Genomic DNA, 25,730 nt, shown 5'->3' with positions numbered 1-25,730 from the left:
CAAGAAAACAAAATCCTTCCAACTACTTGAGCAGTTAGGAGAAGGATCTTATGGAACTGTATTCAGAGTTGTCCAAGTTGGAACCAATAGAATTTTTGCTCTAAAAAGAATCACAATCAATGACTATCAGGAAAAGGAAGTGAAATTAATGATGATGCTGGATCATCCAAATATTGTGAAATATTATGACTCATTCATGGACATTAACAAGAGATACTACTGCATTCTTATGGAATATTGTAGTGGTAAAATATTGGATCAGTTTATTTCTGATTTGAATGAAATTACAAAGGAAAGTAAGGGTCTCAAAACTTTGACCATGGATGTCAGATTCTCATGGTTCATCAAATTACTCGAAGTCATGAATTATCTCCATCAAAATAAGGTTATTCACAGAGATTTGAAACCGCAAAACATTATTGTGCAATATGATTCTGATAATTTAAAGAATAATTTTGAGGAAGAAATTAGAAAGATTACTTTGAAAATTATTGATTTTGGTCTTGCTAAGCAACTTGTTCATCAAAACTCTACATCAACTATTTGTGGTACTCGGGCCTATGTTGCTCCTGAGGTTAAACCTGGAGCTGAATATGATTACAAAGTTGATGTTTACAGTCTAGGAATTATCTTTATGCAAGTTTCGGCTACTTTAACTGTGAAGGATTTCCAACAATTAATCGATCAAAGAGCAAGACGGTATAATATTGACTTTTGGTTATTTATGCGTTCGAATCACTACTTTGAGTTTATTCATGAACATGTATTTGACATTGGATCAAAAAGAATTGTGAAAATGATGGTGTGTGCTAGGGAGGAAAGAAAAAGTGCAGCTGAACTATTAGAACACCCAGTCATACAAACATGGAGATTCATCTTTGAGAATGACTCATCTCAATTGTTGAATATTCTCAGTAAGCCGGAATCCTTGTTAGGATTTTTGAGTGGACTTGACACAAGCAGTCTTTTTGTTAAGAAATCCATTCTTGGCATGAAAGACTTGCTCTCCAATGAAAAATTACGGCAGAAATGTTGCGAATTAATGTCAGAGTATAGAGTCCTCCCCGTTTTGATGTTCTACATTTCCAGAAAATTATTCTCAGATCGAGCTCACACAGAGTCAAGTGTAGAGTTGAATGAGATGTATGATGAGATTTTCAAGAGCACACTGAGTATAATTTCTCAAGTACTCACATACTATGACAATCAAACAGATAAGAGACACATTAAGAGAATAATCAGAGAAATGAGAAATGAAACCTCCTCCTTACTTGTTGACGAATTGGGAAGATATTCCACAACTTGTATTTTGAATTTTATCCATGCCAAGGTTTTCCATAGTCCAGAATTTTTCTTCACCCTTTCCTGCTTGAAAATAATCTTCTTCCTTTGCAAATATGACAAGTCAACTCGTGTTGGTTATTGTTTGTGGCTCGAAAGAAATCAAAGCAAAATTGGCAGATCTTCAGATCCACTTTCAGAGAAAAAGACTCAATTATTGAGAGGAATCTATACATACATTTCACTCATTGAACCAGGCTATGCCACTCTACTTTCTCCAAATTACAATATCGAGCCAATACTAGTCGAGGTTTTCAATGAGATTCCTTTCCATCACAGAAGAGCAATCATCAAACCAGTGTGGCAAAAACTTGCCAAGATACTGAACTTGGCTCTTGACACTGGTGATGAGAGTGCTGCAGATAGAGTACTAGGAGTAATGAATAATTTCCTCTATGATTTCTTCAGTCTTGAAAAGTTTACAACCTACCATACAATTGGAAATACGAAATTCGGGGCAATAGTTGGAGATAATAATGTATGTGGACTTCCAAATAGCATGTACTATCTCATTCCAACCGGTAGTGGTCTGTTAACTTTCGGCCTTTTGAAAAATTACTCCTACGTTGATAGACAAACATTGATTTATCATTTACTCTGTAACAATTTGAATCCTAACGATATCAAGGTTTTCCACTTTGATAACCATCCAAACAGTACTCTTGGAAATGAAAAAGAGCTCATCAACCACTACCTTGGAAACTATAGTCCAGTACCTATTGAAACCAAAGCAGATTTTTCACACCTTGTAAATCTTCAAGGATCACCACTCAAGGTATTGGATAATGAACGAACTCTACACTTTGTTTCTTCTAGAGCTACCAAAATGTCACTAACCACCAAAGATTCTCTCTTCTTTTTCCAACCAGAAATTGCAGAAACTAGGCGATTTGGTAATCCATCTGCCAACATTAGAAAACCCTCCATGAAAACTGTATTCTACTATGAAGTTCAAATCCATCGATTGATATCCTCCAAGGTTTCTATTGGACTGATGGCCAGATCAAACATTAGTGAGAATAATTGTGTTGATAGAAAATATGCATTTCAGGCACAGGAAGGATTCGGCTGTATAATGTCTGCCGATAAAAAGGAAATACTTTATAAGGAATTGGAAATAATTGCACATTGTGGAGATACAATTGGATGTGGTTTGACAGAGCAAGGTGAGGTTTACTTCACCATGAATGGAATTTTCCTTTTTTCGATTTCTCTTCATCAGAGAATTATGCACTCTTCAATCTTCCCTTTCATTGAGGTTCTATCAACACCTAATGATGAATGCTTATTGCACTTGAACCTTGGTGAAAATCTCACTATTGAACCATTCATATTCGATCACCAACCTCAACTCAACCCTCCAAATGTACACTTCTCAGAAGTCAATTCCATTCTAAGGTCGCTAAACCTCAACCAACTTCAGCCACTTCCCAACTTTAAAGGTCTTCGAAAATTTATCGAACTGCAACAGAAAAGATAGAATACCATCAAGCCAGCCGGCTTGAACCACAACAAATGCATTCACTGTCCATAATTGTTTCTTTCCCAATCCATCACACTATTTTGCACGACCCCGAATTTTATCACCTCAATATACACAAAGGAAAAAATTCTCACACAACCTTCTCTGTGTCTTAACGTCGTGCTCTTGATACACACTCTTACACTCTTAGATTTGATACTTGTGTGGATTTTTATTGTACACTACCATTTCACACCACCACAATATCATCAACAACAACAGCATAAATATTTCCAAATATATTTAACAACAACAATAGCAATAGCAACAATGATATCATTCTTTAGGAATTTATTTGCCAAGCAGCCATCTTCTAAAAAGTCATCCGATAAACAGGATTTATTAACAAGGGAAAAGGATCATGATTTGACACTAGATTTGAGCATATTTAAAGTATCCCTGGAACTGGTTGTGAGAAGGGAATGTCTCGAGATGGAAGATGAACGACCTTCAACACACGACTCGAAAGACAAACCGAAAAAACTCAGAAGAAAAACAACCATCATTGAAAAACACGACCAAGCCATAACAACCTACAATGATAGAAATGAATTTACCAGAATACCTCTGATAGCTTATCACTGTTTTGAGAGATTGGAGAAATTTGTTGATAAGGAAGGAATTTTCAGAGTACCTGGGTCATCTGTGGAAATTGATAAGATTGTTAAGGATGTAGACTCGGGAATAGTAGTAAATTTGAAAACCTACTCTTGTAACACTGTTGCAAGTTTACTGAAAAAGTATATTAGAGAATTACCAGATCCACTTCTGACCTATGAAGGATACAATGATTGGACTAAATTGTCGAGTATGGAAAATACAGAACAAGCCAGAGAATTTATGAAAAAGCTTTTCATTGCTCTTCCACCTTGCAATAGATCACTATTCATCAGTTTACTTTCTCTCTTACGGAAAATATCAGAACCACCAAATATTGAAACATCCAGAATGACAGAATCCAATCTAGCTTTCATTTGGGGGATGAATATACTAAAACCACCTGGATCTGATTTGATGAGATCTGACATTTCCAAAGTGAGTCATGCTATCATTTTCTGCATTAAGGAATATCACAGGTTGAGGGAAGTGTACCAACAATTAGTGAATGAACACGTCTTTGATTCCACTTCTATCAATACTAGCCATTAATGTAGTACTGCAGGCCAGCTCAACAACCTCTCTAACTGTACATCATCTAACTCTCTATTCCAAAACTTGTGCATTTTCAAAAGTACGAAGCATCTCCACAGAATGACATATTCATTCAATATTCGGAAGATCCATTTCTTATGGTGCTCCTTAATAAATTCATAAATTTGGAATCTTGATAAGTTTTTGCAGTAATAAAAACAACAGGATTTTCGGGCAATTGAGTGAAAAAAATCATCATCAACAGAGCGAGGTCTAACTCTTTATTGTTCTTCTTTGTTATTGGTGAGAGAGCAATCAATTTTAAAGTGTGTTTCATCGCCTCATCAGCTAGTTAGGTGTTTATCACCACTTCATATATTTTTGTTGTTTTTGATTATAATCACGGTGTTCTTCCAACTCCCTTCAATTCTCATCAATAGCACAAAAGAAAACAAATCATCAAAAATTTGGATTAGCACTGTAGTTTATTGATAAGACTTCTTTTCCATTTGGATAATACTAATTTAATAATTTAATAATATTTATTATTATTATTACATCTCATTCAAGCTTGAAACAGACTCTTTGGAGTTGAATCAGAAGAATAGGAGCGACAACAATATCAGGGTAAAAAAAAGAAATATTATTAGTATCACCAACATCACAAGACCCAGCCATGTTGAGTTTCGTAAAGAAGAATTCGACGGCTTCAGGTTCTAGTGTAAGTCCTTCGGTGGAGAGCTATCCAATTTGTGAATGGAATCACAAGATGGTTCTACAATGGATGAGAAGTTCTTGCATCCATACCGATGTCATCAAGGGTAAGTAATATGATGAACTAAAAAACAATTTTATTAATAATCAATTTGATCATCATAAATAGCCGTCGAAAAGAAATCAGATTTTGGAGGAATACAATTATATGTACTTACTTTGGAAAAGTGTGTTAATGATTTAAAAATCAAGGAAAGACAAGCAAATGTTTTTATGTTATTTGTGGATAAGCTCAGGATTGATAATGTTATGGAACACGGAGAACCACCAATTGATAAATTAAAAGGGGAGACACCACCTGTTCTCTCTATCAAACAGATACCAAAGGTTGGCAATACTGTTAAAAATCCATATATTCTGACACCTTCGAATAACAAGCGATTGGAAACTTTAGAGTCGTCCTCTGTTTCATCAACACCAAGTGACTCTTCATCAGTAATAGACTTTTCTAAACCATCGATCAGCATTGATATTGATGGTAATAATAACACAAAAAGTAATCAAAGCTCCCTTCTTTCTTCAGTTCCATCCTCTGTAAATCCATCTACCCCAAATATGTCAAACTCTCAGAGCACAACCAGTGCTGGATCACTTAATATTAACATGGAAGATAGACCATCAAGAGATGATGTGGAGTTGACCATGGATCTTTTATACGCTGTTGGTGAAGAAGATGAAGAGGCCAAATATTATAAATCCATTCAGAATAACATTGAAGATGTTAACTATAGAGCACTCATGAGCACATCACCATCTAGCTCGAGTACCGCTATGGAAATGAATGGACCTAAAATAAGCTTTTATGTTCCAGAGATTGCTGAAGAACCAGCCCTTTCAACAAGTTTCTATACAGATCTGGACAAGTTGTCTACTTCTCTGAATTATGATTCAAAGATTAGCTATGGATCTTACATTCCACAATATCAACCTCAATCATCTGGGTACTTTGCTTCAAGAGCAACAGAATTTAAATCAGTTCCATCAAGTACTTCTGTACCAGAGGATGATAAGAGAAAAAAGAAAAAACCAAAGAGATGTGCACCATTCCCTGACAAGAAACTGACTCCAGTAGAAATTGATAGAAGAAACTATTGCTTGAAGAAAATTCAAAATTTAAGATCTCCAATAGCTCCAAAATTACACGAACTTGTAGCCCAAGATTGTGTCATTCCAGATAGATTCAGATATAAATATTTCAATCCAGATAGAGTGGACAGACCAGTCCATCCATCCAAATTGGGATTAAAGGTAAAGCTGGTTATTACTGAAATGAGTACTTCCACAGCTCACAGAATTATCAGAAGACTTGGTAGTACTGTTGGAGCCTTGAAGGATCAACAATTTGGCATGTACCACTCTGCGCTTATTGTCGGTGAATTTTACATTGAGTTTTGCGACTCTAGTATTGCCACAGTAAGAAAGAAGAGTAGTAGTAAGGCTGTTTTTGTTGCAGATATTCATACATTTAGAGATCAAAAAGAAATTACAGATGCATTCAAAATTATATCCGAGGTTGTTTGTGAATGGAATGGTACAAAGACATATGACAATAGAAAGGCAAATTGTCAACATTTTGTAATGGATATTTTATCAAAATTGGGATTATCAGAAGGATTCTTTGATAGAGTTTCAGGATCTGTCAAGAAGTATCTTGATAGATTGAAACAAAACGGTGTTTGTGAAATGACCTATTTTGTCGATGATAAGAAACGAAAATTAATCACAAATTCTAAACATGCCAGTAAGGAACTGAAAGATCTTGTCAAGCAGAAAGACATTTCCTTCCCATCCCACAAATTATTGGACGAGTTTGTCTATGTTATTGAAAAGGAAGGAGGAATCATGTACTTTGAACAAAACATTCAGGAACAAACTGATCACATGCTGCTGAAAGCTTTTGACAGAGCATTCTGGCTACGAAATGAAGCATCTACCAATAATAAGGAACTAACAAAACCATTAGAAAACGAGAGGGGAGAAACCATTTGTCCATTCTCTCAAGTAGACAAGAATGGAAAACTTATCGATCACACCATCCACAATTCTCATCTTTTCACAGGCACCTACTCTCCTGAATTCCCAGATAGATAGATCTCATCTGAACCTCCAACCTCCACCAGTGAGTGAAATAGGTCTACTACCAATTTGAAATCATTTCATTCAAAACAACACACATTCACCTCTTTGTACATTACAAAACAGAGCTCTCAATTTTCAAAAAAACATGACGTCATTAAATTATTTAATCTAATAATAATAATATAATATTAAAAAAATGAGTCAACAACAATCGGAAGAACGTATCAAACAATTGGAAGAGGAAGTAGCCTCTCTGAAGAATCAACTTCAAAATCAACAACAAAAAGTGATCCGAGAGAAAATTTCTGTCATTTCTTCCGAAGTTAAGGACGATAATCCATACTCTAGATTGATGGCTCTCTCATCGATGGGTATTGTTAAGAATTATGAAAAAATCAGAGAATTTACTGTGGCTGTTGTTGGATTGGGAGGTGTTGGTGCTGTTGTTTGCGAAATGTTAACAAGATGTGGTATTGGTAAATTAATCTTGTTCGATTTTGATATTGTCTCTCTTGCTAATATGAATCGTTTGTTCTTCACTCCGGATCAAGTTGGTATGACAAAGGTGGATGCTTCAAAGGAAACTCTTTCAAAGATTAATCCTGATGTTGTTTTTGAAACATGTTCATATAATATTACTTCTTTGGACAATTTTGATACTTTTATGAATACAATTAATACTGGAAATTTATTAACAAATGGAAAGGTTGATTTAGTATTGTCATGTGTTGATAATTTTGAAGCTAGAGTTGCAATTAATAGAGCTTGTAATGAATTGAATATTAGATGGATGGAAAGTGGAGTCAGTGAAGATGCTGTCAGTGGTCACATTCAATTCATGGTTCCTGGTCTCACTGCTTGTTATGAATGTGCTCCACCATTGGTTGTTGCAAGTGGTGTTAAGCAAGTTAAACGTGAAGGTGTTTGTGCTGCCAGTTTACCAACAACTATGGGTATTACTGCTGGTTTATTGGTTCAATCTGTATTGAAATACTTGTTGAGATTTGGTAAGATTAGCTATTACTTGGGTTATAGTGCCATTAATGATTATTTCCCAACCATGAAGGTTCGTCCAAATCCTCAATGTTCCAATCCAATGTGTCTCAAGAGACAAACTGAAATTGCCAAATTGAAGGAAGAAGGTTTACTCGACTTGGATCTCGATGAAGAAGATAAGGAACAAGCTGATGAAAAGAAGATTGTTCACACAGAAAATGAATGGGGTATTGAAATTGTTGCTGATGAAGTTGAAGATATTGACATTCACTCACATGCTCATCGTCATGAAGATTTATCACACGGTCTCGAATATCAATACGAACATCACAATAAGAAGGTTGATGAGAAGGAATTGGTAAATGTTGAAAATCAAGATTTGGATGAACTGATGAAACAATTGAATGAATCAATGATGTAAAGTTTATTGTACAATAAATTGAATTTTTTCATATTGGGTTTAGTTACTTCAGTTAGTGGTTCAATAATCTCAAAACGCCTTGTCCATGATAAAACATTATTCCCGACTCGGTTTGAGCTTGTATATGGTCTTGATTGGCAGATTTTTGAAAGAATTCGAAAGATTGCTCAATGCCCTCTCCATTCTTATAACGAGGTCCTAAACGAAGTTGTGAATGCACAAACCCATGACTCGCTGATTCATAAAGTAATTGTAACGATTTCTCATTCGAAATTGGCACACCTAAACCTTTCTGATACATGTGACTCAAGTAATACTTTGACATTGTGTACATTCCAAAATTACAAGCTTTTTCAAAATATTCAACTGCATTTTCATAAGATTTCTCAATCCAAAATAGTACATTAATCCTAAATTGTAAATTGATTTTCCATGATTTCCATTTGCTGCTTTTTGAAACCATTTAAATGCCCTTTCATATGATTGTTTCAAGATGATTCCTTTGTAACACATATTTCCTAAATAGTACTGAATGTGAGGTTGGTTTTCATTTTCAGGTTTAACAAATGATTGTAATGCTTTAGAATACCATTCGTTTGCTTTCTTCATGGATTTTTCTACTAGATATCCACTTTCAAACATTCTTCCAAGTAAAAATTGTGAATCTGTGTTTAATATTGTTTCTTCATCACAACCACTCTCCCGAATTTCTAATAAATTCAAGCTAAATATTATTCGAAAGTGTGATCAAACTTACTATGCAAGAGTAACGAAGGAAAATACTGCTGATTCGACAACCAGTCCACGAGCTGCTGATTACTTTTGTACATTTTTTTGGAAATGAAAAACAAATTTCCACAAAAAATTCGCATTGTAAAGTATTTTAATAAAATTGAATTTCATTGAAGATTACAATCAACTGGTTGATTTTCATCATCAATTTAAATCTTTTCATTTTAGCTACTCACCAAACATGGCTATTTACAATTTTTAAAATAATCCTTTTTAATTTCTATTCGAAATCATGAAGTAAAAAAAATGTCCACTCAACCAACATCTAACCAACCCACTTCTCAACCGAAACCTTTAGAAAAATCAGTTTTTCACGAAGGAGAATTGGATTTCCAAAGAAAAGCTCACACTCTCGAGTTTGCCAATCATTTGGGTAGCAGAAAAATTACGAATCATGTCCCAGAGGAATTTCATTCATTTCTAATGGAACGATTTGTTGTGTTTGTGGCTTCGTTTGATAAGGAAACTAATGAGTGTTGGTGCTCATCGATTTGGGCAACTCCTAAACAACATGAAATGTATTCGAAACAGTCAACTTTGGAATCAGATGAGTTGACTTCCTATGAGCAAGAGAAGGACTCTCCATGGATTCCCTTAAATGCTCAAGTTTCCACCTCCGTAGAAGAATTACAAACCTCTCGATTAATCTGTTCCTTATATGATCCATGCAATGTTTCAAGTGCTCAAGATCTCAATTCGAAACATCACGAACGGGTCGACTTGTCCCATTTCAATCAACTTATTAAGATTAGTAAGGACGGTACAATCATCAAAATTCTCAAATCTCCCAATGAAAATGATCCAATGTGGAAAACTTGTTCACAACTTGGCTCATTGGTGAGTATTAATTTCCTTGATTTATGTTCGAGGAAGAGATACAGAACGAATGGTGAGATTATAGAGCCATTGAGTGGAGATGGGTTTTCTATTAGGGTTAGGGAAGCGTTTTCTACTTGTCCAAAGTATATTCAACAGAGGGCTGTTCAATCGATTATTGGATTTGAGGAATGGAGCAAGTCAACTAGAGATTATAATAATTTCTCAACTGGTGGAATGCCAGAAAATGTTATCAAGTTCATACTGGGAGCAGATACGATGATGATTTCTACTGTACACCCAGAAAAAGGAGCTGATTGTAAGTTTATTTCATCTATTCGAATCTTTACCAATTCAAACTATTTAAGGTTCTCATCGAGGAGGAAGACCTGGCTTTATCAGAATCATTGACAGAGACACTCTAGTATGGGGTGATTATGTTGGAAAGGGTATGTTTCAAACATTAGGAAACACAGAGAATTGCTCCTCTGCTGGTTTACTCTTTATTGACTTTGATCATGGACATATTCTCCAATTGACTGGCAATATTCAAGTAACATGGAGGGAAGAACCAGGAAGCGGATTCGATGGTAGTGATCGTACAGTTGTTTTCAAGGTTGAAAAGTGGAAAGTTTCTAATCATCAATGTCCTTTCAAATGGGATTTCATATCCATGTCTTCACACAATCCACTCTTGAATGATTCCAATGATTTGGAAAGTTTAAATCCATCCAGGAAGGAAGTTTTCAATGTAGCCCCACTAATGAAGGAGAAACATTTGGGAGAAATTGTTCATGCCAAGTTGGTGAGTGTGAAAAAAATAACTGATGAAATTTCCTCATTTGGATTTGAGATTTTGGAAGGTCATAGAAATATTACCTATCTTCCTGGACAATATGCTACATTTACACTCTCTTTAGATCATCCTTATATGAGAAGTTGGACAGTTTCGTCTGCCATGTATCTTATTCCTCCTTCCAAAGATGGGAATATTGAAAGTGGACCTTCCAATGAAACGAATAACTTTGAAATATCGGTCAAGAAGATTAGTTTGGGTAAAACTAGTTCATGGCTTCATCAAGATGCAAAAATAGGTGAAACAAAGCTATTTCTAATGGGAATTGAAGGAAACTTTACACTTCAAACTTCCTATCATGTCGCCTTAAAGAAATCTCAAGAAACTTCTTCCAATCTACAATGGAAAGTTCTCTTCCTGAGTGGCGGAATCGGAATCACTCCATTCATGTCCATGATTCGTGGAACTTTTCACAGTATTCAAGACTCCATTCTCGATATCAAAGATGCACCTCATATTCAATGGATTCATAGTGAAAAGTTTGTAAATGACATTCCATTCAAGTCAGAGTTGGATCAGTACAAGGAAAAGGGAATTATCAATCAATTGAATTATTGTGTTACAAGAATGCAAGATGTTTCAATGGAAGATGTGAAGTGCCAAAGATTGGACATGAAATTGTTGAGTGAATTGGTGAAAGATGTTGAGGAAAGGGTTGTTTACGTTTGTGGACCGACTCCATTCAATGAAAGTTTGATAGAAATATTGAAAGAGTTGAAAGTTCCAGCCATGAATATTTTAATTGAGAGCTTTGATTATTAACCGTAGTTACAATATTTAAAAAGCAAATATCTTAAAACGTGGATAATAATGACCTAGTCCAAAACCTTATTCAACTACTTGGCGGTTACAGGCTGGAATTTTAAATAAAATGGACATTTAATGTTAGGGACCATGGTCTAGTGGTATGATTCTCGCTTTGGGTGCGAGAGGCCGTGGGTTCGATTCCCACTGGTCCCCGTTTCCTTTTAAATCATGGTATTCATTCTCACTGGTTGTTGTAATTACTGGTACCCAATCCATTTTAATTTATGATATTTTATTTTTCCATTTAAATGACCACTTTACACTAAGGACAAGTTGGAAATATTACATCAATCCTCCATAAAATTGCTCTTCTACCCCAAATGCAATACACTGTCCCAAAGCACTCTTTTCCTTCAACTCCTCAACTGAGCTCACTCTATAGACCTTCTTATTACATTCCTTACAGAAAAAACTGTCAGAGTACATTAATTGAGAAAAATTCAGAGGGCACTTATAGATCCATTCACAATTTGCCACAAAAGTTGAATCATTCAACATGTAATTATCCAAATGTCCTTGTTCTAAAAATTTGTTAAATACTGAGAAATCTACTGTGCATGATACTTCAGGGTTGAGCGGAAGAGCACTTGGTTTGTACAATGTAATGTGCTCTACTCGCCTTCTCATCACATGCAGCCAATTTTTAACATTCAAATTCGAATCAAATGATGGAAAATAGAAACAAACTAAACGTTTCCAAATTTCCAACTGAATTTGTGAAAAATCATTTCGTTCTTCCTTTGAATATTCTTGAATTAATAGTTCTGATTTGTAATTTAGTTGATTTTTCTTTATCAATCTTCTTTTTTCTTTCGACAGTTTCTTATAATCTTTCGGATCAAAAAACAATTCTAATAAATAGGAATTGCAACATGAAAAGTGGAATAAATCTCGGACCAGCATGAATTTTCCAATATGAATCAACAACTCTCTGATCAGAAGTGGTGGTTCTCTCACCATTTTCAAATCATCGACAGCATCACCAGCTCCACAAATACTTTTAAATAATGGCATTTTTTTTGATCTTGGACATTTGACAACTTTTCATTACAACGTAACCTAAACAAACGCGAATAAGATAGCTCTACAATATTTTAAACAAATTTAATCAATTTTTATTCACTCTAGAAATATTAAAACACTAAATATTAACACTAAATTAAGGATGTGAATGAAAAACATCCACTCTTTGGATCTTAACACCATCTAACACCTCCAACACAACCCACACCACCATATCCACCATAACCACCATATCCATAACCACCGTATCCACCGTAGAATGGAACACCTCCACCATATCCACCATAACATGGAATTCCATATCCTCCTCCGTATCCACCATAGAATGGCATTGAATAGGCACTTCCATAATTAGTTCCATAACTACTTGGTCCTGTATATGAAGATCCATAACTTGAGTATGGATTTGAATTGACTGCATTCACTTGATTCAAATAGGATTGAGTATTTTGTCCATATTGATTGTAATTTCCTCCAGTGACTCCATAGTTAGAACCTGAACCCCCTGATGTACCATAATTAGTACCATAATTGTTGCTGTATTGACAGTTGACCAAGCAAGAAGCCAAGAGTAGAGTTGCTACCAGAGCAGCGATGAATTTGTTCATTGTTTTTGAGTTGTTTTTTATGTGTGAATTGAATTTGAATGAGGATGAAGTTTGTTGGGTATTTATATGTTTGAAAGATTGTGTTTTGTGTACTAAAGTTTGTTTATAAATGTAAAATTAACAAAAAAGGAACAACTGTTGTGGATTTTATGTTGGATTGGGAAATTCGTTGAGTGAAAATGGATAGTTGACTAAAATGAAACGTTTCAATTTTGTTTCATAATGGAATAGGTGAATTGTTAATCATTTTTGGTTCCAAACACTCCAACTGAGTTTTTACCATACTGTGTTGATTGTTTTCAAAAATTATCACACCAATATTTCTAATTCTTAATGACGCTCACAAACTGTTACAGAATCCATAAGAATAAAAGATTACAATAAATGTAATTCAATCTTTACAATAAATATTGAAAAAAATGTCAACAAATAATCAAGCACACACTGATGCTCGTATCACATTTAAAATGCTATTCGCATTATCATCCACTAATCATGGCGAGCAAAACACAAGCAGCCCATGCAATCCTCTTTTTAACAAACTTTCACAATTAAATTCTTCACAAGCATCATCATCAGAATTAAATAATACAATTAATAATACAAATAATAATGGAGCCAAGTTGGAGATTTTATACTTTTTGCTAAAATCATGTGTTGTTCATTCAATGAATAGTGAATTTGGAATTGCTTTTAAATCGTGGAGTAATAGAGAGAAAATATTGGATTTATCTCCGAAGGAATTTGAGAGTGTGGGGAAAGAAGTGGCAAATTGGGATTGTCTTGAAGGTGAAACTTGGGAAAAGTTTGTTAATTTGATGAAGTTAAACAAAGGAAATGATGATAAACCATTTAATGATGAATATGCAGAGGAAGTACGTTCGTTGGAAATGAGGAGTTTGGTCAATTCGTACATGACACTGCATAATTCTAAGTGTGTATCTCAATTATTTAATAATGCAAAGAAGATTTACTTGTCACCACCTAAAATTGCTTTCAAATATTTCTATGATTCATCTCAACTAGCTCTAAATGGAAAACAAGATTACGGAACTGAATTGATAAAACAAGTGGAAAGAGATTGCTTACCAGAATTGGATAGGGAAGTATGGCTAGAAAGTGACAGAATTGTAAATCGTAAAATGTGTGAAGCATGTATTGGAAGTTTAATGTGTGCCAAACAAATTCAAACCTGCTTTGAAAAGAATCTCAATTCAGAGTTTGACAAGTGCTTGTTGGATAATGATGCCTATTCAAGGTGCATTGAGAATTCCTATGAACGGATTGATGACTATTTTAATCAATTGGACAAGTAGGTTTAATTGAGATTATCAGAACAAAAACTAATTGAAGGAGAAACTGTTGGTGTGGAAATAAGTAATGTATTGTATTCTGTGGAGAAAAAGATTTTGAATGTTGTAAAAAAGAAATATAGAATTCTATATTGAACAATAGCTGAAGTGAGGAAATACTTCTCAATATTTGATAATACCATCAAATTGATTTGATTATGCTCGTACGCATTTTCTTTCCTTGCTTTTGCCTAATCTTGCGCGCACGCATTAATTTGTAGTGTTTCAAAATGTAAATTATCTCAGCACACATACTTTATAATACAAAAAAACGAGACAACATTCAACAAGAAAACACAATGGCCACTAAACAAGCACTCTGTGTGGGAGGAACCTCTGGTATCGGAAGAGCTCTCGCTATTAAATTGGCCTCACAAAAGATCAATGTTTCCATCATGGGAAGAAGTGAGCAGGCAGGGAAGGAAATTATTGAGGAAATGCAAAAGTTAAATCCCCAAGGTAAATTTGAGATGATTAGTGTAGATGCAACACTTATGAAGGACATTGAGAGAGTTTGTGAGGAGTACAAGAAAAATCATGATCGTTTGGATTATTGTGTGCTCACTCAAGGAATTGCAAATATGGGAGCAAGAACAGAAACTAAGGAAGGTCTTGAATTTAAACTTGCACTCCATTATTATGGAAGAATGTTGTTCATTAGACAATTACAGGATTTATTGAGATCTACATCCAAAAATTCAAATGTCAAAGTTCTGAGTGTCCTGTCAGCTGGAATTCACTCCTACACTCATATGGATGATTTGGATTTAAAACAGAATTATACATTGAAAAATGCAGCAGATGCCTCTGGATTTTACAATGATTTGGCAATGGATTCTCTATCAAGGGACGAAGGAAATGAGAATATTGCATTCATGCATCAATATCCTGGATTCATTGCAACTCAATGGGGACGTGAATTGTGGGCTCCTTTGAGATGGGCATGGAATGTTGGAACTATGCTTGCTAGATCTCCTGAACAGTATGCAGAGTACACTTTCAATGCTGCATTGAGTGAAGAAAAGATTAGGAAGGGTTTCTACTTATTGGATCAGTATGGTGAGCCAAAGGGTGTAACGAAAAATCATACCGAAAACTATAGAGAAATTGTGTGGAAACATACACTTGAAGTGTTGAATAAGGTCCTTGGCAAGTAAAAGTACTTGGAATAATTGTAAATAATAATACTTTCATCCAATTTTGAAGATTTCTTTTCAAATGTTGAAATTTATTGTAACAATTTAAGGAAATTGTTGTTGAAGAGATTTAATTCCCTTCATGTAAACTGCACCTGCAAATTTCTCGAATTGTTCTTGGTTTCCTTGTGGACAGGTAAATTCAGATTTCCACTCAATGAATGTCTGATTAGAATCTGTAATTTTGACTAAAGTTACTGTTGCATAATATTCATTAAAATATTCGAAAGGTTTAGGTCCACTTAAAATCTTGTATGTGAAGGAGTGATTTCTTGAATCATAGGCAATTAATTGTTCTCTAATTGGTCTATCATCTTGAGGATTCGGATTCAACAGAGAAACAACTCTCACACATCCAATTGAATTATCTTGCATTCCACCTTCCAATACACTATCCGAAACAACACCCGTCCACTTTGGAAGCTCGTTGAAATTCTTCACAACTTGCCACACAGTCTCCACACTCGCATTAATAACTGCACTTCTGTAAACTTTAACTTGTTCCATTTCTTGTTATTTCTTTTGTTATCCAAGACTAAACACAACGAAAATGAAAAAACAATGTCGTTGTTATGTAAACAAATATTTGATTACTGCTCACGATTGTATAGAAAATGCACAAAAGTTACTGTCGCTCGTATGGACTATCATAATTACCTTATTTGTAAAGTTGGAAAGATACTAAATATGGTATGTATCCAGTATGTATTTTCGAATATTGTTTTCAATATCGTTACAGGTTGACAAATACATGTAACGTTGTGAAAAATCGAAATTAGTCCTTAATAATTTGTTAATGAAAAACTAGTAAATAGTTCACTTTGTAGTTTAACCACTCAGAAATTTTGGACACAAACAACTTTCGTATTTCCAATAATTAAAAAAATGTCGATCGATCATGATCAACTCATTCTCTTACTCGATCAATCCATCGGATCATCACAATTATTTGACAAATTTCGTCTCGATCATCATAAGCAATTGGATATATTTAATTTAAAAATCAAATTAAATGAAACTAATCCGAAGAAAGCTAGTGGTGGTGGAATTAGTATATTGTTATCATATGGTGATTATATCATTGTGGAGGAGAATTTTGGTTTCGGACAGTATGGACTAACTGTCTATCTGAATGATGATGGAAATATTATTCGAAACTTGCAGGGAGGAAATCCAATTACAAAATTAGTTCATACCATATACTATTCTGTGAGGGCAATGTGTTTGGAAAGTTTCGTGGATATAAATTCTCAAATTATTGATTATTTAATATTTCTCAGCTCTGATCAAAGATTATACAAGTATAATATTAAGGAGTGGATTGAGAATAGTAAATCTGGAAAGGAAACTAACTGTATTTGGGTTAAAGGATTGAGATATGATTCGTATTCTGAGGAGGGATTTTCATATGGTCGATCAGTTGTATGTGTCGAGTCGAATGGAAAGTATTCGAATGTTAGGGGAAATTTAATTGTTGTTGCCGATACTGATAACAAAAGATTGAAACTGTACGATTCCTTGGATGGTAACTTGCTGAAAGTAGTTTATGATTTTGGAGGTGTGACTCTTGGAAAACCAATGAGTATGATTTATTCGAAAGAGTTGGATCTATTCTTAATTGTCTCAAGAGAAAAATCATTTTTCAAGTGTAAATTATCTCACAACCTCCAATTTGAAGCTAGTCAACTCAGCACCACACAATCAATTTGGTGTTTGTGTTATGAACCATCAAGCAGAAAAGTTCTCTTCCCCAACTCTAACTCTTCACTGATTTGTGTAATGAATTTAGAAAGTATGAAAGTGGAAAAGGAATATAAGGGAGAAGGAACTGTGTCTAGTATTAGTTTTGATGAAAAATATCAAAGATTTTACTTTTTATATGAGGGAATTTCATATATGATGGAATAGAAGTTGGAAATTGAATTATATTGTTGATTTGGTTTCACTTTTTTGTGGAATAATGTCATTGAAAAGTTATTCGAAAAATTGGAAAGAATTTTACAAACCTATTACAATGTCAGTACTGTAAATGAAAATTGTAGATGGAAACTGGTCCAAAAATAAACGAAACTATGAACTGGATAAATGATTGAAACATGCGATCCTCGGCTATTCTTATACCAATATATACGAAACCTTAACAACCGAAATGGTGCAAGTATTTCAAAAAAAGCAAAACAGCAAATATTACAACCAATACTACATTATTTATCTGGACTCTCTTCCAATATTAACAAATTGTCAGTAATCACTAATAATTTCACAAGCCAAATGCCACTTGCCTTACGTATACTTGACTTTTTGTGTAACTTCTTTCCCATGTTAATGTAGTGTCACTTACTGACAGCCCATCACCAGATAACATGCTCTTTTATGTTTGTCAGTTACCAATAAAAATTCGATTCTCTTGTCAATTTTGTGAGGAAATTCTGTAACTGTCAAGTGGCATTTCACATTTTAAAGACCCTTTTGCCGATAATTTGTGCTTCCAACTCAAAAAAAAAACAAAAATGAAATCAACCACCATTCTTTGCAGTTTGTTGGTCAGTTTGATGCTTGCCGTTGCTGTCATGGCACGTGCCAGTAGTCACATTGACTTTACTCAAGCATTGGCCAACTATGTTGCCTCTCCAGAAAGTGTCACCTCCTACACCCTATTGTCCACTGTTCAAACAACAGTGGCCACTGTATATGTATTAAATGTAACAACATTATCCTTCTTGACACCTGCTGAAGTTGGTGTCAGATCCACATGGTTCAATTATGTCACTGTTTCTGTACCAATTTCATTGGACAAGACTAAATCACAAGCTACAGTCTATTTCACAGGTGGTTCTAATACTGGTTCTGTACCTGGTGTTGATGCCATCATTACTCCATATTCATATGCCACTAAATCTGTCGGTGTCACTGTTTATGACATTCCTAATCAACCAATTACTTATGCCTCTGATCCTACTCAAGCTTCTAGAAGTGAAGATGCTATCATTGCTTTTGGATGGAAGCGTTTTATTAATGACACTGCCAATGTCAATTATGTTACTCAATTGCCAATGGTTAAGGCATCAAAGATTGCTTTGGATGTTGTTACCAAGTTTGTCAAGTCAACTGTAAATTATGAAATTGCTACATGGAATGTTATTGGTGCTTCCAAGAGAGGTTGGTCTAGTATTTTACTTGCTGGTGTTGATGTAAGTATATAGAGTTTCATTTTTCAATAATTATTAATATTTACAATACTTTACAATATTTTACAATAATTAATAGTCCAGAGTTACTTCACTCGTTCCTGCTGTCATTCCAGTCTGGCACACTAAGGAAGTTTTCGAAAGAACTTACAATAACATTTGTTATTGGCCTCCTGCAATGGCTGATTACATTGCTGCTGGTGTTACCAATGACATGTTCACCACTGGTTTTGAAAAGCTCACTAAAATTGTTGATCCTGTCAATTATCCACGTTTGGATCAAATTTCCAAGTATCAAGTTTTGAGTTTGGGAGATGAATTCTTCAGCCCAGAATTGAACGATCTTGGTTATGATAGTATTGAAGGTGATAAGTATGTTAGATATATTCCAAATACTGGTCACTCATTGGCTGGTTCTGATGTCTTCCAAGTCTTGTTGAGTTATCAAGTTGCCAGATTGTCAGGTGTCACCATGCCAAGATTTACCTTCTCTCACAGATTTGTTGATGAAGGTGTCATTGTCAAGGTTAAAATTCAAAACAATAGACCATCCAGAGTTGTCTTGTGGTCTGCCACTAATCCAAATGGACGTGAATTCAGAACTTACATTATTGGTACAAACGTTTGGAATTCTACCTTGTTGCAAGAAACTAAACCAAACGAATATCATGTTTTGGTTAGAAACCCACCTCAAGGTTACACTGCTTTGACTGTTGAATTGGTTTATGATAATTATGTTCCATCTTTGGTTCCAGGTGTTACCTTGTCACCATTAAAGTTCACTACCAATGCTTACATTACTCCAAATACTATTCCATGTAAGCTCACTAAGAATACTAGAAATACCAGAACTTTGGATTTGAATGCTATTAAGAAATAAATAGATTAGTTTCATTGTTAAACTTTTTATTTTTTAATTTTCAAAAGTGTAAAGAAACTCTATGTTTAGTTTCAATTGGTTGACTTGAAATTAGAAAGGATCCTTAGCTTACATTGGTGAATTTTCTCTCTCGTTGAAAAAGGATTTGGTGTATTGGAAATAACTAATAATAGTAAAGAGAAATGAGGATTGGAAGTAAATTTGAAAGGAATCAAGTTCCAAAGGAATATCTATTCAAAGAAGAGAACTATATCCAATGTATCTACTTTTTAAATTCTTCATCTTTCCTTCCTTTTTAAGGGATTCGAATAGTGAAGAACATTATTAAAAAAATACACTAAACTAAACAATGAGAAACGTTACAATTTTTCTTATCATCTATTCAATTCTGAATCTTATTCTTCGAATTCAGTGTTCGAAATTTTCTATTCATGTTCAGGGAGGCACTCAAGCATCACCTCAGGAATTTCCCTTCCTAGTTTCGATTCAATATCAAGATTCGTCTTCATCTACTCCGCAACATATATGTGGAGGTTCTGTTATTGCGAGTAAATACATTCTTACAGCAGCCCATTGTAATTTTGAAGATTCTGGAGCTGTGACTAATCCATCCAAGTTGACCATTGTGTATGGCACCAACTCATTATCTTCTTGTCCTTCAAAAGTTGGTACATACAGTGCTTGTCAAAGAGTTCAAGTAAAATCCATCACTAACCATGAAAAATATGATGGAAACAATGTAGTGAACGATGTTGCAATTTATGAATTGGCATCTGACATTTCCCTTCCAACAGCCAACATTGCCATGATTCCAATGACCAATGCAGCTGTTGGAACACCTCACTATATCATTGGATGGGGTCTCACCAATGATAATGTTGGAACAGCTTCCAATTATATGATGAAAGGCCTCGCTCCATTAGTCGATGACAAGTATTGTAATTCATTGGGATTAGATATGAGTCAGAGTAAGGGACAAATATGTGCCGGTTCAGGAAATGGTATTGATGCTTGTAGTGGTAAGTAGTTCATTTATTTCCAATTAATTTATTCGAATTTAAACTAAATTAGGTGATTCTGGAGGTGGTTTAGCAATGCAAGTTCAAATTAATTCTGGTTCATCGAATTCCTCGAATACTACTTCTGGAGCTACCACTAAATTGTGGGTCGTGAGTGGTTTAGTTTCGTATGGACCTGAAGGTTGTGGAGTTTCGTCTTCGTATAGCAATCGTGGAGTTTATACTTCAGTTGCCTATTTCAAGAGTTGGATAGCAAGTAAGGTTTCATCAAATTTAATTTACTACACAGGTAATGGAATAGTTGTCGATGGAAATGGAGGAACAACTGGTGGAGCCACTAACAATGCCAGCACTAGTACGAAACATGCTGTTTCGAATATTGCATCTCACTTAACTTTCCATCTCTTTCTTTGTTTAGCCCTCTTTCTCTTTGCTCTCTAAATAGGTAAATAAAAAAATAATACACACAATGAACCATTCCTCATTTCAATTCTTAACAATGAACCATTCCTCATTTCCCGCCTTAATTTAAAAATTCCATTTTCTCTGCTCAATAAGTCAAATTGGCGCCAAAAACAGAAAATAATTTACAGTCATGCTTGAAGATTCAATATTTCAAATTCTCCTTCTACTTGTTCACCAATAACAACAAACCATTGAAAATTTTCATTCTTCCCATCGGAATAAACTTCTTCTTCAAACCTCACTCAATAAATCTATTTGTTGTGATCATGTAATTCAAGAATCTTCTTCTTGATCTAGGCTTGATAATTCTCTTTTAATGTAATTTTGAAGGCTTTGAAGTTTTCACGCTCATAAAAAAATGTCTGCACAACCAGAGAAGGAAAGACTTGCATCATTTGCCGATACGGAATTTAGAAAATTAGCTGTGGAGGAATATGAACGTGTAAAGTTGATGAGACTTTTCGATTTGGTCGATTATCATGCAAATACAAAGAAGAGTAATCCGGCCTTGTGTGAATTTAATACCGGAGATGAAATTAGTTATGCAACATTGAGACAGTCATCAACTGCTTTTGCTGCTAAATTATTGGAATGTGGATTGAAAAAGGGAGATATTGTTGCCACCTCCCTTCCATTCATGAAGGAACATATTTATTTATTATTTGCCTGTATGAGATTGGGTGTTGTGATTGCTCCTTTGGATTTGAGATTGAAGGAACATGAAATTGCCAAGTGTTTTGATGCTATTCGTCCAAAAATGTACTTCTTTTTGGGTCAAACTCCAGTTGCTGATTTCAGACCTATGGTTTCAAATTTGATGAAGAATTACAAAAAGACTGAAACTGGTACTGGAACTATTACTCACTGGGTTCAATTCCAAAAGGAAAAGGATTTGGTTATTGATGGAGCTATTGGCATTCTTGATTTTGTTGCCAACGTTAAGAGTTTATTTATTTTTGATTATTTGAAATCCTGGGTCGGTGGTGGTGTTGCTTACCATGAATCGCAAGTTAGTCCTAATGATCCAGCTATTATCATTTTTACAACAGGATCAACTGGTAATCCAAAGGTAATGTTATATTTGAGAATTGATTTTTTTAACAGAGAATTTATTATAATGAAAATGATTGAAATTGATTTGAAAATATTTGAAAATTCTACTATTTGGATACTTGTGATAATTATGTTAACTGTTTAAATAGGCTGCTAAACTTTCACATGCTAATATTATTATTCAAAATATTGGTCTCAAGAGAGCTTTCTTTGATCCATGGGCAAAGGACGAAACAGTTGTCATGTTGTGCAATTTGCCACCAAGTCACGTTGGTTGCATTACTGAACAATTTTTCACAACCATCTATGCCGGTGGTTCTTGTGTTATTTTACACATTTTCGATGCTGAAAAGAGTTTGCAAGCTATTGAAAAGTACAAGGTTAATTGTTTGGGTCAAATTCCAGCCCTCTTCCAATTGCAATGGAGATTGCCAAACTATTCCAAATATGACTTGTCTAGTCTCAAATTAGCTATTTATGGTGGTCAAGCTGTCACTACCCAATTTTTAGAAAAGATGCAAACCATGGCTCCATTAATTTGCTCTGGTTTGGGTTTGACTGAAACTGCTGGTTTCGTTACATACAGTCAACTCGGTGTTGGTGTTTCTGAAATTATGGCATCCATTGGTTATGATTCTCCATTGTGTCCAATCAGTGTTCGTGAACCACCTGTACTTGTAGATGGCGTCTATATTGCTGGAGCTGAGAAGAAAGCTTCTGAGGTTGGTGAAGTTTGTTTCACTGGTCCTCAAATCTTTGTTGGGTTTGTAGCTTAGTATTTATTTTTTTTACACAAGCTCTTAAATAATTTTTATTGAACTAACTATTGGATATTACATTGAAATTTTTCTAGATATCATGGAGCTGATGAAAATCCAGAACTTGCTGAAACAATGAGACAAACCATTGTTCCACTCACCATTGAAAAGAAGGAAAGTAAGGATCCAAATGATTTCATCTTGTACACTGGCGATGTTGGTTCTTATGATAATCTTGGGTTGCACTTTGCTTCTCGTAGAAAGTTCGTCATCAAACCAAAGGGTTATCAAGTTTTCCCTGGTGAAGTTGAAGAATTTATTGAACAATCATTTAAGGAAAAGATTGCTCGTGTTGGTGCTGTTGGTGTTGATCATGAAATCTTCTCTGAGGGTATTGTTGTTTTGATTGAATTGAAGGATAAGGAAGATAAGTCCATCACTGTTTCAGATGTTATGAAGGCCTGTAATGAAATGGCAGCCTACAAGAGACCATCACACGTTGTTTTCCTCACTTCTGACATGCCTCTTAATCGTGTCGCCAAGATTGACTATATTGCTCTCAAACAAATTGCTGTTGACGAAGTTAACAAGTTGAGACAACAAGGAAAGTGGGATAAATAAATTTATCCTTATTTACTCTACATTAGATTCTCCTTTGATTTGTCTCAAAATTTCCTGAACTTGTTGCTCAGGATCAATATCAGCTAACTTTGAAGTAATTGAATCTCTCTTAATTTGATGATATGGTGTATGAAGTGCACCAGTAGACATTCTTGCTTGTACTCTGATTGGTTGTGCTCCCAGGTTAAGCATTGCCATATTAAAATTATTATCTCCTTCAGTTTGATCCACAGCTTCATCTTCCTCCACCATAGGTCTGAAATTAGTACTATAATCTGTTGATTCCTCCTCAGTAAATCTTCTTGCATCAGTCTTGGAATTTTCATATTGTGGTGATGATGTTCGTTCCTGACTCTTTCTTTTTGGAGGTAAAGGAACTTGTCTAACCTCAATAACATCTTCATCCAATTCTTTTACTGGTTCAGATACTTGTACAACAGGTGATGTTGGATTGGATTTTAAAGATTGTCTATTTTGATGTTGCATTCTCATCTCCTCTATGAATGTAGAGACATCTACTGGTTGTTGTTGATGAGGTACTGTTGGTTGTGCTTGTTGTTGCTGTTGTGAAAATTGTTGTTGTGATTGTTGTGCTGTTGTTGGTGAAAGAATAATTACTGGTGTGTTTGGGTCAACAACTTCAGGAACTGGTTGCTGTTCTAATTGTGATTGTGAATTTCTTTTCACTGGACTAACAGGTGATGGTTGTTCCTGTTGTGTACGAACAGGAATAGATGTTTGTGGTTGCTGAGGGGAAACTGGACTAACAGCTTCAACAGGAGGTTGTGGACTAGCTGTCTTGACAGTTTGTTGTTGGGGTGGTGGAGGAATAATAACAGTGACCTGTTGTTCACTGTCGAGCTGATTTACAGATGATTGTGATGAAGGAGGTGGTGGAGGTGGAGCTTTCTTACTAATACTTTGATGTTTTGGTTGATCTCTTGGTGTGACTGTAGATTTTCTTCTTGCTGTATATGAATTAATATTAAAATCCGAAGGGAAAACATTCACATTCAAAGGAACTTCAACAAATCTTCTAAATAATGGAGCAATCACAATTTGGTGATGATCTGCCATTTCTCTGAGAATAATTTCAAAAGATAATCTTCTCTCTTCCACAATATCATAATCAAATTCTTTAATTATTATTTAATTACATATTATTTAATAATAATATTTAAATTTAATTCAATGTAACGGTAAAATAAACAACTTACTCTTTAACTTCTTCTTTGGAAATGATGAAAGGTTAACTCCTCTCAATTTAGTCATCTCTTCAAATAGTTTCTTAAATTCCTTGTATCTCCTTCTGATACAGTACGATTTCTTGGTAGCCTTTGATGATCACATTAAGTACATCAAGAAGAGCTTAATACTTACAAATACTGTGGTTGTTACTAGATAGGTTGTATGTGCAGATAAACCGCTTCCTATTCACCATCATCCAATATTTAAATATTTAAATATTATTAAATAATTAAATCAATTAATTTCCAAACGTTCCACAAATTAGACTTACCTTCTTTCAAAGGCTCCGTTACATGAATTACCAACAATGGAGGATCATTCTTTGGATCAAAATAATCGTCTCCGTACAAATGATGTCCCTTCCACCTCGAATCTTCATCAAGAGTTGCCATTATATAAAATTCAAAGCCTTCCACTTAACAATAATAATTTAAATATATATTCTGTTTATCTCTATTACTACACTCCTCCAATTTAAATAGACTGGATGATCCTATAACAACAATTTTCAGAGAGGAGAAAAAACCGTGTGTTAAAGTAAATAGTCGCGTTTGAATGATTTTTTTACTGATGTTTGCAAGATTGCCTTTTGGGCTTCTTATCTTGGCTGTAAAGTGAGCTGAGACTGAACTTATCAAGGAGCAGAACAGTTTCTATGGACATGTTGTTGGGGCATTTGGGGTGCACTTCTTTTTCAAGAGGGAGGATATGGAGGCTTTTGAAAACTATCATAAACCATCCTAAACTTTAGTATTTAAACTCTAGGTTAGCCTTTGTTAAAACG

The 25,730-nt window shown here is 34.7% G+C and overlaps 14 protein-coding genes and 1 non-coding gene across 15 annotated transcripts in view; 11 read left to right on the top strand and 4 right to left on the bottom strand.

Moving 5' to 3' along the window:
* NAEGRDRAFT_72567 (uncharacterized protein) overlaps positions 1 to 2,821 on the top strand; it is a gene marked incomplete at both ends in the record, with an annotated part of 4,155 nt that extends 1,334 nt beyond the window's left edge. The window contains one exon of the mRNA XM_002672340.1: positions 212 to 2,821. Coding sequence (XP_002672386.1) covers positions 212 to 2,821 — 2,610 coding nt within the window. The remainder of the gene's footprint in view (positions 1 to 211) is intronic.
* A 312-nt stretch (positions 2,822 to 3,133) lies between these two features.
* Positions 3,134 to 4,012, top strand: NAEGRDRAFT_52284 (rho GTPase activating protein; the record flags this gene model as incomplete). The annotated part of the gene is made up of 1 exon (XM_002672339.1): positions 3,134 to 4,012. One exon carries the CDS (start codon positions 3,134 to 3,136, stop codon positions 4,010 to 4,012), a length of 879 nt encoding a protein of 292 aa, XP_002672385.1.
* A 658-nt stretch (positions 4,013 to 4,670) lies between these two features.
* Positions 4,671 to 6,859, top strand: NAEGRDRAFT_52283 (uncharacterized protein; the record flags this gene model as incomplete). The annotated part of the gene is made up of 2 exons (XM_002672338.1): positions 4,671 to 4,815; positions 4,878 to 6,859. The coding sequence occupies 2 exons, from the start codon at positions 4,671 to 4,673 to the stop codon at positions 6,857 to 6,859; spliced, it is 2,127 nt and encodes a 708-aa protein (XP_002672384.1).
* A 184-nt stretch (positions 6,860 to 7,043) lies between these two features.
* Positions 7,044 to 8,264, top strand: NAEGRDRAFT_72564 (uncharacterized protein; the record flags this gene model as incomplete). The annotated part of the gene is made up of 1 exon (XM_002672337.1): positions 7,044 to 8,264. One exon carries the CDS (start codon positions 7,044 to 7,046, stop codon positions 8,262 to 8,264), a length of 1,221 nt encoding a protein of 406 aa, XP_002672383.1.
* Positions 8,265 to 9,302: 1,038 nt separating this feature from the next.
* Positions 9,303 to 11,490, top strand: NAEGRDRAFT_72563 (uncharacterized protein; the record flags this gene model as incomplete). The annotated part of the gene is made up of 2 exons (XM_002672336.1): positions 9,303 to 10,191; positions 10,241 to 11,490. 2 exons carry the CDS (start codon positions 9,303 to 9,305, stop codon positions 11,488 to 11,490), a joined length of 2,139 nt encoding a protein of 712 aa, XP_002672382.1.
* Positions 11,491 to 11,616: 126 nt separating this feature from the next.
* NAEGRDRAFT_t595 lies at positions 11,617 to 11,688 on the top strand. Its single transcript has one exon. It is a non-coding gene; the product is annotated as a tRNA-Pro (tRNA).
* Positions 11,689 to 11,817: 129 nt separating this feature from the next.
* Positions 11,818 to 12,549, bottom strand: NAEGRDRAFT_72562 (uncharacterized protein; the record flags this gene model as incomplete). Its single annotated transcript, XM_002672280.1, has 1 exon — positions 11,818 to 12,549. One exon carries the CDS (start codon positions 12,547 to 12,549, stop codon positions 11,818 to 11,820), a length of 732 nt encoding a protein of 243 aa, XP_002672326.1.
* Positions 12,550 to 12,731: 182 nt separating this feature from the next.
* On the bottom strand, positions 12,732 to 13,166 carry NAEGRDRAFT_72561 (uncharacterized protein; the record flags this gene model as incomplete). Its single annotated transcript, XM_002672279.1, has 1 exon — positions 12,732 to 13,166. One exon carries the CDS (start codon positions 13,164 to 13,166, stop codon positions 12,732 to 12,734), a length of 435 nt encoding a protein of 144 aa, XP_002672325.1.
* Positions 13,167 to 13,585: 419 nt separating this feature from the next.
* Positions 13,586 to 14,482, top strand: NAEGRDRAFT_52280 (uncharacterized protein; the record flags this gene model as incomplete). The annotated part of the gene is made up of 1 exon (XM_002672335.1): positions 13,586 to 14,482. One exon carries the CDS (start codon positions 13,586 to 13,588, stop codon positions 14,480 to 14,482), a length of 897 nt encoding a protein of 298 aa, XP_002672381.1.
* Positions 14,483 to 14,817: 335 nt separating this feature from the next.
* NAEGRDRAFT_52279 (FabG domain-containing protein) lies at positions 14,818 to 15,675 on the top strand (the record flags this gene model as incomplete). The annotated part of the gene is made up of 1 exon (XM_002672334.1): positions 14,818 to 15,675. One exon carries the CDS (start codon positions 14,818 to 14,820, stop codon positions 15,673 to 15,675), a length of 858 nt encoding a protein of 285 aa, XP_002672380.1.
* Positions 15,676 to 15,759: 84 nt separating this feature from the next.
* On the bottom strand, positions 15,760 to 16,221 carry NAEGRDRAFT_52278 (uncharacterized protein; the record flags this gene model as incomplete). The annotated part of the gene is made up of 1 exon (XM_002672278.1): positions 15,760 to 16,221. One exon carries the CDS (start codon positions 16,219 to 16,221, stop codon positions 15,760 to 15,762), a length of 462 nt encoding a protein of 153 aa, XP_002672324.1.
* A 378-nt stretch (positions 16,222 to 16,599) lies between these two features.
* NAEGRDRAFT_72557 (uncharacterized protein) lies at positions 16,600 to 17,622 on the top strand (the record flags this gene model as incomplete). Its single annotated transcript, XM_002672333.1, has 1 exon — positions 16,600 to 17,622. The coding sequence occupies one exon, from the start codon at positions 16,600 to 16,602 to the stop codon at positions 17,620 to 17,622; it is 1,023 nt and encodes a 340-aa protein (XP_002672379.1).
* Positions 17,623 to 18,218: 596 nt separating this feature from the next.
* On the top strand, positions 18,219 to 21,242 carry NAEGRDRAFT_81236 (uncharacterized protein; the record flags this gene model as incomplete). The annotated part of the gene is made up of 4 exons (XM_002672332.1): positions 18,219 to 18,905; positions 18,982 to 19,720; positions 20,226 to 20,801; positions 20,854 to 21,242. Exons 1-4 carry the CDS (start codon positions 18,225 to 18,227, stop codon positions 21,240 to 21,242), a joined length of 2,385 nt encoding a protein of 794 aa, XP_002672378.1. The 5' UTR covers positions 18,219 to 18,224.
* A 382-nt stretch (positions 21,243 to 21,624) lies between these two features.
* Positions 21,625 to 23,698, top strand: NAEGRDRAFT_72555 (uncharacterized protein; the record flags this gene model as incomplete). Its single annotated transcript, XM_002672331.1, has 3 exons — positions 21,625 to 22,335; positions 22,469 to 23,082; positions 23,173 to 23,698. The coding sequence occupies 3 exons, from the start codon at positions 21,625 to 21,627 to the stop codon at positions 23,696 to 23,698; spliced, it is 1,851 nt and encodes a 616-aa protein (XP_002672377.1).
* A 12-nt stretch (positions 23,699 to 23,710) lies between these two features.
* Positions 23,711 to 25,338, bottom strand: NAEGRDRAFT_52276 (uncharacterized protein; the record flags this gene model as incomplete). The annotated part of the gene is made up of 2 exons (XM_002672277.1): positions 23,711 to 24,834; positions 25,218 to 25,338. 2 exons carry the CDS (start codon positions 25,336 to 25,338, stop codon positions 23,711 to 23,713), a joined length of 1,245 nt encoding a protein of 414 aa, XP_002672323.1.
* Between the last annotated feature and the right edge of the window lie 392 nt (positions 25,339 to 25,730).

Source organism: Naegleria gruberi (assembly GCF_000004985.1).
Source record: "Naegleria gruberi genomic scaffold NAEGRscaffold_54, whole genome shotgun sequence".
NCBI lineage: Eukaryota > Heterolobosea > Eutetramitea > Acrasida > Naegleriidae > Naegleria > Naegleria gruberi.
This window is presented reverse-complemented; position numbering and strand designations above follow the sequence as displayed.